Source organism: Abramis brama (genome assembly GCF_963993115.1).
Source record: "Abramis brama genome assembly, chromosome: 19".
Classification (NCBI taxonomy): Eukaryota; Metazoa; Chordata; class Actinopteri; order Cypriniformes; family Leuciscidae; genus Abramis; species Abramis brama.
This window is the reverse complement of record NC_139981.1, coordinates 6,040,940-6,053,822: the sequence shown is the minus strand read 5'-3', so window position 1 is coordinate 6,053,822 and position 12,883 is coordinate 6,040,940. Positions and strand designations below refer to the sequence as shown.

The following is a 12,883-nucleotide window of genomic DNA, read 5'->3' as shown; positions in this document are numbered from 1 at the left end:
GGAAGTGTAGTCTTCCTTACGTGTAGCCAAAAATATAAAAATTTATGTTCTCGCAGAGGCAGGCAGCCCAGAGCAAGAGGGACTACGCCTGCTGGAGCAACATGAAGATACATATTTGGCTTCAGAATACCTCGTACTGTGGTAAGAAGAGTCAGCATATTTCAGTACAATTTATAGCCTATATGATTTCATATTTTATTTAACATGGCAAAGAGCATCTAAAAATGATAATGTTATTGGTTAGAGCTTAATTCATTTCCCATTTCATAGAGCATTTGATTAGGAAATTATAAAGTGTATTGCTGAGGTGTTTTGATCCTTACTTTTTTCATTTATTGAGTTCATTATTACAAATGAGACTTTAATTGACAAGCATTTTCTGTATTTCATATTAAATTATTTTTTAGTATAGAGCTGTAATTTTAGTTCATATAGGCTATTTCATAAATAAATGTCCAGTATGACGGGGTGAATATGGAGCCACATAGCAGATTTGCATGCTTTTGTTGTGTTTATTTGGAAATTATCTTGATATTTTATATGATACAGTCTTACATAGGTTATGCCTAAAAACCTGACAATGTGAAAGGCCATGTGAATGCTTCAAACTGTGTTCTTTCATCACTTGAAGGTCATTTTGATGTAGTTTTGTTACACATGCAAACATAGTCAGTGTCACAAAATCTGGCTTAATATTGGGTTATAAAATGAATAGATCTGGTTCTGGCTTCTTTTTGTTCAATACAGCATTCTAGCCATGCTAAAAGCCACAATATAGGAACATCTATAAGGCCAAACAAAATGTTTTTGTTGTTTTTGTTGTTAAGCAACAAAAACAGATTGTTTTTGTTGCTTAACAACACTCTATGTCAGGTAGTAGGAATATCTCCTAAGCATAAGGGTGCTTAATTCTTCATGAATTTACTTAATAAAATAAATAATTAATATTTTAATATTTAGTAGGCTAATCAATTTAAAAGCCAAACACTTTGGACCATAATGTATTTGGACTACAGCCTAAACAAGGGCTGATAAATACTGTTATTTGCATGTTAGTGTCAAGGTTTGCAACGTCATGTGTTCGATGGGTGTAGTGAGCAAAAAAAAAAACTACAATTCCCATAATCCCGCAGTGCATTAGCCATGCGCCGCAGTCAATCAGCTGTTGAGGCGACTGCAGAAGGGCAGCTCATCTGTCATATCAAAACCCAGGCGAGACTAACAGAAATAGTCTTATTTACAGAATCCCAAAAGGTGAACGACAAGGTAAAGTCTGATTCATGTACGGCAAGAAAAAAGCAAGCAAAAGAAAAAAGAAATCAATCCGTCAGATGCATGTTATCTGTTTAATATGAGTTGTGTGCGCGGATTAAAGTGCTGGATTTTATTTCTTTCCCTTTCCAATAACCCGATGCATTTTAGAAATGCATTATAATATACATGTATGTGCTGTGACGGTCTTATTTACTGTCATTTAGCTGGTCAGCGCGTGCTCTGATGTGATGGTTTCTATTATGACCTTGAATATGCAGCTCTAATGCAGCGAAACGAGGATTAACGGACGGAATATTTGGCAGAAACGCTCTTCATCTTGTTACGATCGTCTATTCTGATTAAAATTTGATTAAAGGTTGAGTTCATAAATCCATCAGGCTCGCTGAATCTGTCGCATTCTCGGCCTGTTTTTCATGGGAATATTTGGCATCGTAGAAACCCTCAAGAGGTATGTTGAAATTGATGTACTTTTTCATACGGTTGAATAAAATCTCTTTTCGTTCGATCTGTTGTGCTTATCAGCGTATCTAGCTACATAAATGGTAACCCTTCACAAAATAGGTATACTTCGTAATAGCCTACTTGAAGGGTGCAAAATAGAGATGTGTCTCAGATATGTTTGTAATACAGCCAGATGAAGTGGAAAAACTTCCAGAGCAGTTATTGGGATTTCTGTTGCGTATGTTTTGTGCAGCATTGCTGGGTGTAACCCAAGATCCTGCAGCAAATATAACCTAGTTGCTGAGCTGTGCCATGGCCGGTTGCACACCATCCAAGCAAAATGTCTAAACATACACGTTGCAAACTTATGCTTAGAACTGTAGGCTACATGTTTTTCCCTTTGCATTTTGTGTTTATATGTAACAAGCCTATACTTTATTGATTGTATAAATACACAAAAATAGCTTAGTCTGCATTACAAACAAGATACACAACAATTTGCACTGCATATACATTACAATAGACAAATATGTATAACATTTTAGACATCATATGGACATTAAAAGGGATAGTTCGCCCAAAAATGAAAATTCTGTTATCATAACTCACCCTCAAGTTGTTCCAAACTCGTGTGATTATCTTTCTTGTGTTAAACACAAAAGAAGATATTTGAAGAATGTCAGTAAACAGTTTCTGACTTAAACAGACTTCCTATGGAGGCCCATCAACTTTTTGGTTTCCCATATCATTCAAATTATATTATATTGTGTTCAGCAGAAGAAAGGAAATAATACAGGATTGGTTTGGAACAAATTGAAGGTGAGTCAATGATGACAGAATTTTCATTTTTGGGTGAACTGTCCCTTTAAGTAGGCTACACAACAACAAATTGTATTGTCTGACACAATATGCACAAAAGCTACTAAATCACATGCATTATATTGCATAGGGATTCACATCAAGTATCAGCACTTGTGTGATGCATTAAACCACCAGCCAGGTTTTAAATTTTTAAAATAGCAGAGAATATTTTAGTAGCAAAAGTCTTTGCAGATGTTGGATGTATTGAGGAGTCTTGGCACAAGCTACACTCTTAAAAGTGAACTGCAAACCTATTTTTCTCGTTTATGTATGTGAATAAAACAGTTAACCTTGCTGAAGGACGCTTCTGTATTTATTGACGTATGCAAATTGAGGGGCGGGGCTTATGAAAGGGGAAAAAAAAAACAGGAACAAGAATCAGTTTCTCATTTCTGTCTGGAGTTCCGGTGAGAGAAAAACGAGACGTGGCGAAAATTGTTGAATATATCGGTGACCTCCGAGCTTTTCTCCTTTAGTCGTGTTGGGACACATGAGTAAACCCGGAGTACAGACAGATCCCGGGCTGCTGCTGCTGATACATGGCTGATCAGGGGCTCATTAATAATAATAATCCCAGCCCGATCGGTGTGATCAATAATAACTGATCATCTGTGTTTCAGCTCAAAACATGCAGGATGATTTACTGATGGACAAAAGCAAAGCTCAGCCTTACCAGCACCAAGACCCGTCAAATACAGAGCCTCCATCCACCCCGACCCCCTCCGAGCCTCCGATCCTGGACGAGCAGAACCACGTCGGTCACTCCGAGCGGGTCGCCATGGAGTCTCCGGTATTACCGGGTTTGGGTTTCCCTCAGGATTCCTCTCTCTCCCCGTCGTTCGGCAGCACTTGGTCCACAAACACTGTGGACGAGGGCTATTTCCAAGGGATTCCGTCGGTAAACGGCACGATGCTTTTTCAGAACTTTCCCCATCACGTCAACCCGGTGTTCGGAGGTAGTTTTTCTCCGCAGATGAGAAGATCACCGATGAGTGTGAACCAGAGGAACCCCTACAGCCACCAGACCCTCATCAATAAAGTGTCCACGTCGTCCGCTTCTTCGTCCGCCTGGAATAACCACCAGAACGCGGCGTGGAGCTCCGCGGCGAACCCCTGGAGCGGCAGAGACCCGCGGCAGAGAGCGCTCGGGCTGGGCGTCCCGTCTCCGCTCAACCCCATCTCCCCGACGAAGAAGCCCTTCCCGAGCAATGTCATCGCACCTCCGAAATACCAGAGACCCGGAGCCATGCAGAAACCCTGGATGATCTCAGAGCCTCCGGAACCCTTCAGAACCGACAACAGCAACAACATGCTGCCATTTCAGGTGAGATTATTCAGTAAATATAGATCATCATAGAAACAAAACGTAATTATTGACATATTTTTTTTAGACATAAATCATAATTTATACATAATAGTTGGAAAACATGTAGCCTATCATCATGATTAATTATGGACATATTACCTAAAAATATTAATAAAATAAAATGTGTAGTCATACTGCGTATGTAATATGGTCATAAAACAATTTAAAGGCATAGATTTATCATAATTAATAGACCTTTATAAAATTGCATCATTATAATCATAAAACAATTTAAAGACAATACAACACTGCGAAGTTTTTTATTTACATGAATGTCATTTTATTGTTTCTATTTATGAAGGACTTGACTAAAGCGAACGAATTTATAGCCTACTTTTTATGTATACTCTTTATACTTATAATTTACAGAAATGCCAATAAGTCTGATATCTCTAATACATTTCTCTGACTGTAAGGAAGAGTTGTTTTGAATTATTTTCCAGCTGTATCTATAAATGTCATTGTAAGGTGGAAGGGTTCAAATTCCCATCAGAGGCTCTCCTGCAGCGCGTTTGTGGGCGTTTAAAGGAAACACCACTCGAATCTGATTGGTGCTTGTCGAGTGAGGGGGCGGGGCCTGCGCTGCTGTCATGAACGGAAACATTGTAGCATATTCTCAGATAGAGGGCATTGATATTTTTGTATTAACAAAGCTTAATTCTCTAGATTTGAAAAGTGTTAACTGCTACTTTGTTCGATACAATGTTTTTCTTCATAACTGGCAGGAATTCATTATTTATGCTCATTCATTTTTTGATGAATCATGCACGCTGTCTGTTTTTTCTAAATGACACTTAATGAACTTTAGTAAAAACTATCTAAACTCTACTTCGAAATTTGTGACAGAAATACTAGGCATGAGAAGCAATTAAAGGAGCAATTATATTTGCATTTATTTTGAAAATTGTTTTAACTTGAACTGTCTTTGAGCATGTGAAGGTCATATTGTTAATGGATCATTTCTGTTTTCAGAATGCACATTGTATTAGCCTAGAACACACATATATCCACTCAACATTGGGCAAACGCTTATTAGCCAGACACTAGTTTTTTTCTCATGATACTTTGAGTCTGATTTCGTGCAATTTTGCCCACAATGCAATGCTGTCAGTTTCCTGATATTGTACATCACTGCATGAGTTCCTTCAATGCATACACAATACCATCATTAAAAACAAATCAAGGAAGTTTGATGCCTCCATTAGAGTTACAATGTAAAGTGTTTTTCTTTTTCTTTTTCAAAGCAAATTAAAAATAGAAATAAAACAAATGTAACATATTTGATAGACTACAGGTTTAGGAAGGAACGTATGTAGTTTCTAGTTCAATATATAAAGTATGCAAGCAGGCTGCCGCAATAACAAGATGTGGCATGTGTGTGTGTAGTTGTTTAATGCTGAAATATGTGTGGCTCGTGTCTGATAGTGACTGAAGTGAGGAGCTCAGCGTTTTGATTGCTCATGCTTTTCACAAAGTGGGCAGATTTTTATCTGGAACCTGAGAGGGGAAATATCGCTTTCTGAATGCTCAGCCAGTTGCGTGACAATAGACTCGATGTGCAAACAATGTGCTTCCCTCAGTTGGCCTCTGCCCACTGCCGTATTCATCCGCACACTTTCACCGGCCCACGCTCTCTTTCACTTTTCCTTTATTCTCTTGCTCATTCTCTTTAACTTGTTTAATTGCATAGCATACACAGTGGACTGGCAATCTCATCTGATTTGTGTTTGACTAGCAGGGGGGCAGGAGAAACATTTAGGTAGAGATGATGATGCAGATTAACTATCTTCATTAGTAGTCATGTGGAACAGCACAAAAATTCAAATTCACAGCGCTTCTGATCAAAAAATAGATAATGCTGAGTCGTTATCTTATCCTGTGAGTTTAAAGACTTGCCACAAACTGACAGGATGCCTAGTCTATTCACCGACGTCTGATGAAACTGCTCACTAAACTCACCATTTTCGGTCGGGTTGGCTGGTTTACACAGATTCAGAGTCTGAATGAAGGTTTTTACCAGTCTGTCTGGAATCAAAGTTGCTTTTATAACGTATAGCACTTTTGAGGAAGAATTAATCTCTTCAGTTTTGTTGGATTTGATCATCTTCAAGCAAATATATACAAGGAATACTCCACTTTATTTGTCTGTGAAATATGTATTTTTTTCACTTTTTGAGAGAAAGAAATTCTGATCACAAGTCTACACACAATTTCCTTTCATTTCTTTAGTCATTTATAGACCTGTGCTATTTTAGTATTATTTATATACTATTATATTATTTATTAATGTTTAAAAATATCCTTTATTTGTATATTTTTAAACAAAAAAAGTAAGCTAAAACTACAAAAAAATTGCCTATATCATTTTTTTCATTTTTTTTTAAAGGCACAATATGTAACTTTTTTGCTTTAAAAATAGCAAAAATCACTATATCTATGTTATATATTTTTTTTTAGTTGTGTACTTACATTATCCCGACTGTTTCCAACAACTTTCAAACCAGGAGAAATTTTAATTTAATTCGAAGACACGGGACGTTTCTTTATTTCCGTTTTGTCGCAGTCAATGGCGTCATATCCGCGTTGTCCCTGGTTTCCGCTCGTGCTGCCATGGTAACCAGAGCTATGAACCAGAGCCCTCTGATAGTAACCAAGACGACAGACGTGGACCACTGTAGTTCGCAATGTCTATCTGCACGCTGTTGTTGTTTCGTTCAAACATTACGGACCATGGCAAGCAGACTTTGGATAAAAAAGGAGAACTAAAACGAGAATCAATATCAGCGCGGTGTTTTCGAGATGCCGAGAGCTCCCATAGACAGTATATAAACGAGAGCTCCACGTCCGAGACTTCGACCGCTCCTACATGTACTTTATTAAACAGGTGAGCACATTTACATAAAACTAATCAATGTTATATAGTTCAACAATGATAAAATGTCAGAATATGATCTGTATGTTATTCTAATGTTGATCTAGTTTACTGCTAGTCTCATACAGACAGACTAACACATACATTTCAACACATTCAAATGCAGTTTAGTGTGCTAGTGTAATGTTAGACCAAGTGAAACAGCGCTGCGTTACCTCACACGTTTAATTTGTCTAATAAACTGACCTGTGAGTAGTAATTCTGCGTGTAGTTCGGTAGAATGAAATGTCCATATTCCTTTTATATCCGCGGGACTCTCGTCGCGTTTGGAGCTGATAGCTGTCTCTTAGCAATCCCGAACTGCTTCATATCACAGTCATGATAAAAGCATCGATGTATTCAGTCATCCATAAACATTATTAGATCGGTCGGCTTGACGTTGACGACAAGATCCATAATTCTTAGCAAATGTTGCGTCATCAAACTACGCCTTTGTTATTGTAAATAGGTTAGCGACCCCTAGTGGAGAAAAAATCCCATACTGTACGTTTAAGCTTTAATTTAATTAAAAATGACATCAACTTATTTCAGATTGTGTGAGCTTATTTCGTCTATTACATCAAAAGATCTGAAAAAGCCCATACATTTACTCGCCCATAAACCCTCCCTTCGAAGAACTCAGGACAGAAGTGGTTGAAAGTGGGCGAAAGAGACAGATTAAAACACCAGGTGTAAACGGGAATGTGTCTCCCTCGTCTACTTGTGATCCGATCGACCAAAACGCATCTTAATACCAGGTGTAAACACGGCCTTAGATCTGAACTTGGCCCTAACCCCTGGACTAATTTGAAATGGCGTTTTTTTGGCTCATCTTTAACTCCTTCCTTCTGTCTTTCAGGAACGGAATCGACCCTTTGACCCGTTCAGCTTGCAAACTTTGGAGAATTCCTTAATGGACATGATTATGACCGACCATGACAAAGGTAAACATCACCCTGCCGCTGGCCCACCAATGACTATCGCTGATATTTTATGGAGGAATCATTTTGCAGGTTAGGACTATTTATACATCCATGCTTGTGCTTTTAGCTTCTAATGATAAAACGCATTTGGTTAATGTCATATTTGTTTATTTTGGTGCATTTTTCTGCCACTATAGCATATGATGAAATGTTTTATTATGTTGATGATCGCTTTTAATAACTGCTGTCTTACCTGCAAAATATGTCAAAAACATTATCAATAACAATATCACTACTATTCAGAAGTTTGAGGTCTTTTTAGAATAACTTTTTAGAATAACTTAATTTATTCCGATTTTAAATTGGTCAAATGTGACATTAAAGTCATTTACAATAATTACCATTTCAAATAAATGCTGTTCTTTTGAACTTTCTATTTATATAAAAAAAAATGCATCATGGTTTCCATTAAAATATTAAGCAGCACAACTGTTTTCTACATTGATAATGATCAGAAATGTTTCTTGAGCAGCAAATCACGTATTAGAATGATTTCTGAAGGATCATGTGACACTGAAGACTGGCATAATTGGCTGCTGAAAATTCAGATTGGCATAAAATAATAAATTGCATTTTAAAATATATTAAAATAGAAAACAGTTACTTTAAATTGTAAAAATATTTCACAATATTACTGTTTTTCCTGCATTTTTGATCTAATGCAGCCTTGGATAGGCAAACCTTTGAATAGTAGTGTAAATAATATACTCTATGTATTCAGATGTTCAAATGTTTGTCAGATTTATTTATTTGTATTTTAGGTTTTTCACATCTATTACCATATTCAGTGATTCTGCACAGACCATTTGCTGAAGGGAAAGTTTAGTTGTTCTGAGCTGTTGTGGGAAATGCTCTCATAAGTTGTTTTGAGATCACACTGGAGTCTCAGGGGACACCAGGAGAGATGGCTTTCCTCTCGCAGACAATGGAAGCGTGTGATTGTGTAAAAAGCAGGTGAGGGAAGTTGTTTTTATGTGCTGGAAGCATTGAGGCCCGTCTCAGGTGTGGAGCTGTTTTTCCAGATCTGGGTTGGAGAAGAGATGGGAATCTGGCAGTTGTAGGATCTGGATTCTTGAGTGATCACTCCTGGAGGTGAGCAGGAGGTAGAGCAGAAAATCCTGACTGACCAGACACCCTGGCAAACTGCTCACCTCAAGCAGATGTCAGTGAAGTAGGCTCATGTGCAGAAAGAGAGATGGGAATCATTTGTATCACACCCAACTTTCTAGGAACTTCCATAAGTTTTTTTAAAGAAACCTTTTCCCATCCTACATCTGCGTGAGGAGTGATAGCTCCTCATTGTGTGTGTTTGGGAAATGTGGTGGTGAGTCACTGCAGTTTTGGCATCTTCCTGTCATGTTTTGATTAGGTTACTAGAGGTCATGAGCAGATAAATGGTCCTGTAAAACAGGCTCCTCATTCCAAATCAGTGTGTTGTTTGTCTCTAATCTTTGGTTTTCCTAAAGTCGGCCGGAAACATAAATTGCGATCGTCTTTTCTTACCTATTGTGATGCTTATCTGAGTGATACAGCTTCTCGAATTAAAAAAATGGTGGGTGATATGGCCAAAAATATAATCACAATATTTTTTCCCCATATCATACGATATCGATATTCATTTACCATTAATGGGGAAGGAAATGCTCTCCACTTATTTGTTAGACCTTGAGAATGAATGTAAACATCACAATTAAACTCCACAGAGAAGCTACCTTTTAATTTAGGGCCCCATGAAATCCATTTTTATTTTTTCCATTTTATTACATTTTTTTGGGATTCTGTGTTTTATGAATTAATACAAATTTATATAAACCTTAACAATTTAATCAAGCTTTTAAAATGTTATCAAATGAAATATAACAATTAATTTACAGCAAAACATTACATTTTTATTTTTTGTTGAATAAGATGTTGCACAACAGAACTGTATACATTTCAAACATAGATGAAATATCTTGGTTGTATGATATCCCTTAGAAATAATAATATTATTACATTACATTTACTGATATAGTTCTGTCATCATTTCTTGAAGTTAAACCGAACCTTTATTTTGACGGTTTGTCATGAAGATCTTTCAGTGTGTACTATTTGATGGTAGTTTTTCCTCAAATAAAATGGTGAAAAGCTTGTGAAGTGACTCTCAAAGCAGCTCTGGAGATGAAGTTTGTGTGTTCATGTCCTCACTCCTCAAATATTGAGACAGCAGACGCTGAAAACACAGTGAGCGTCACATGCGTAGGAGTTTGTGTATCAGATGAAAAACGCGCCGTTCATTTACACAGAGACAAGCAGAAATCACATATTAGCGACATTAACTTTCTGGCTGTTGTTGCATTTATTTCTGCTGTGTGATTGGCTGTTAGATTCATCCATATTGAGTAAAAATGTCAAGAGCTTATCATAGTTATCAACGTAAATTCTATCACGATCTAGGCTGCATCTGAATTGCTCGGTTCTGTTGGTTTTGCTACAGACGTTCACAGGTCTGTGGGTCTTATGAGGAGTTTTGTGCCGGTTCACACTTCTGAATCCACATTAATCTGATTGAAGTCGTAGGAAATGTTGTGTTTTGAAATGCAGAACAGAGTAATCTTCATCCGAGCACACATGACCACAGCCTCTCTCTCTTTCTGAGGTCCCAACATTGACACACACACACACACACAAAATCACAAAGATGCCTTTGTGCAAGCACACATGCACAGATTTCTTTTGGACTTTTCACATGATCTGTCTTGTGTAACAGTGAGCAAAGGTTTGAACCAAATCGGTTCCTGCACGTCATAGGTTTTGAGAAATCTTCCTAAGCTTGACTGATACTGTGGTAGCAGTCACAGCTTGGCAGCAGCCGCAGTCTGACTTCATTATGCTCAATAACTCAGCCATAATGATCAAACTGAACTAGCTGATGAGAGGAATATATTCGAGGATACAGTTTCTGCACATACGCACAACTCATTTGACAGTGACTTGTAATCTGGGTTGTCAGAGCTCATTTTGACCCTGTAAGCCAAAGTTGAGACAGTAGCTAAGATCATGATGCAAGTTGTTTGTCAAGCCTGGGCTGGTGTGACACTTTGCACACTGACATTGATAAGTGTCTCATGGTTCACGGTTCAACTCGTCCTGTATTGAAGGCCTTGGATGAAAATAAAATGTATGAAGAGTAGGGCTGTGCGATTAATCGAATTCGTAATAAAATCGTGACGTGAGCATGTGCGTTTTTTTCCGCCAGCCCCCTCTCAGTGTGCAATCTGAATGCAGCGTGCCTAAATCTAGTGCGAGAACAGAACAGAGTGGGTTTACTGTTACGACATATAAGAAATCACTGAAACAGGGATGGTAAATTTAGGGCAGGATAAGGACGTGCCCAAAAAAAAAAGTCAACATCCATGGTTTGGGAATATTTTTAATATAGAAGAGAAGATGTATATCATAGAGCCAGATAATTTGTAAGACCTGTCAAACTATCATTGCAGCAAAACAGAATGGGACCATTGACACAGAACGCGTTTTTGCGGTCAAAAACATGAGGCGCAAGTCTGGAGACGGTTAAAAACTTGAACTTTTACGTTGAACATTGTGTAGGATGCCGTGTCAACGGGCGAGATGAGGACAAAAGACGTGAGCGCAACAGTTAAAGGTGTGTTTACATAGAAAAACAATGGCATATTCCAAATCAGGTAAACAAAAATCAAAACTGGAACTGCACAACATACAAAATGTTAAAAAAGGTATAAAGAAATAACCATCGCCGTCACATATCAATTATGCAAAGATATGGTGGCCGCAAATATCTTCAATAAAGCCTGCTTCCAAAAAACCCCAAAAAGAAACAGACAAGTATGCAATATTGAAAAAAAAATATATATTGTGATAGTATTTTTTTGTTCATATCCCACAACCCTAATGAAGAGCTTAAGCCAAAACATCTGCCACTCCTATTTCTGATTATGTGTAATGAAAGATCAACCTTCATGCTGAAAGAGTTTCAGTTTGCTCAAATTATTAGTATTGTCTAGTGATGTAACTGTATAATTTGGATAAATATGAATTAAAAAGTGCTGTCAATGGATTTCAAAATGTAATTGCAATTAAGATAAGATCTTTTTTATATTTGATGCAATTAATACAATCGGTTCCTTTTTAGGAAAGAAAACTAAGCAATATCTGTACAGTAAAATTGAACTTTTGCAGTGTCACATTGAACAAATGGCTTAAAAACCAATAATGATTTAATTACATGTAATCTTTGACAGCCCTAGATTTAAAGAGGTACTCCACCCAAAAATGAAAATCATCATTTACTCATCATCGTTTACCCTCATGTCATTCCAAAACGGTATGACTTTCTTTCTTTCTTCTTCTGAACTTTTGAAGAATGTTTCAACTGTTTCTTATTGTCCAGACAATAAATGTCAAAGGTGGCCAAAGCAACATTGGACCCCATTGACTTTCATTGCATGGACAACAAAAACACTCACCCATTCTTTAAATGATGTCAGAATGTTTATTTTGAGTGAATTATCCCTTTAACTGTTATTCTCAGATTGTTCCCACAGCAGTTTGTCAGTTCTCCGCACACAGCATTTCACTGTAGGGTCTTTTCTATTAATAGTTTAACATTGTTTGTCTTTCCTTAAAGCCGCCCTGTTAGGCTGTCCGTGTGAAGCTCAAGGTGTGTGAATGTTGATGTGATAGTTGCTCAATTTCAAGGACATTACACTCTCAGTCTCTTTTTCCACAGTAAAAGCTTTTACTGATGGCTTCTAAAGGCATGTTGGAGAAACATTGAGCTCTTTAGGGTCATATTATAAGGCCTAAGCCAGTTCTGTTATTTACATGCTGAACCAATTATAATATCTACATGCTATCCTACCAGGACTATTGTCAGCAAGTTTATTTTGATCCATTCAATCCATCATGATGTAAAATAAAACATTGGTAACACTACAATAAGGTCTCATTTGTTAACATTAGTTCATGTATTATTAACTAACATGAACTAACAGTGAGCAATATATTTCTGGCAACATGTATTAA

The 12,883-nt window shown here is 37.3% G+C and overlaps 1 protein-coding gene across 6 annotated transcripts in view; it reads left to right on the top strand.

Moving 5' to 3' along the window:
• The window catches only part of cpeb3 (cytoplasmic polyadenylation element binding protein 3), a 35,302-nt gene continuing 22,419 nt past the window's right edge, over positions 1-12,883 (top strand). For 2 of the 6 annotated variants that reach the window (XM_084093513.1, XM_084093512.1), the window contains exons 1-3: positions 1-141; positions 3,198-3,901; positions 7,714-7,798. In XM_084093513.1, the coding sequence (XP_083949639.1) occupies positions 45-141; positions 3,198-3,901; positions 7,714-7,798 (886 nt within the window). In that variant the 5' untranslated portion in view covers positions 1-44. Of the gene's footprint in view, positions 142-1,142; positions 1,267-3,197; positions 3,902-7,713; positions 7,868-12,883 lie in introns of those variants that run through there. The other 4 variants (XM_084093511.1, XM_084093510.1, XM_084093514.1 and 1 more) reach the window with 3 other exon arrangements.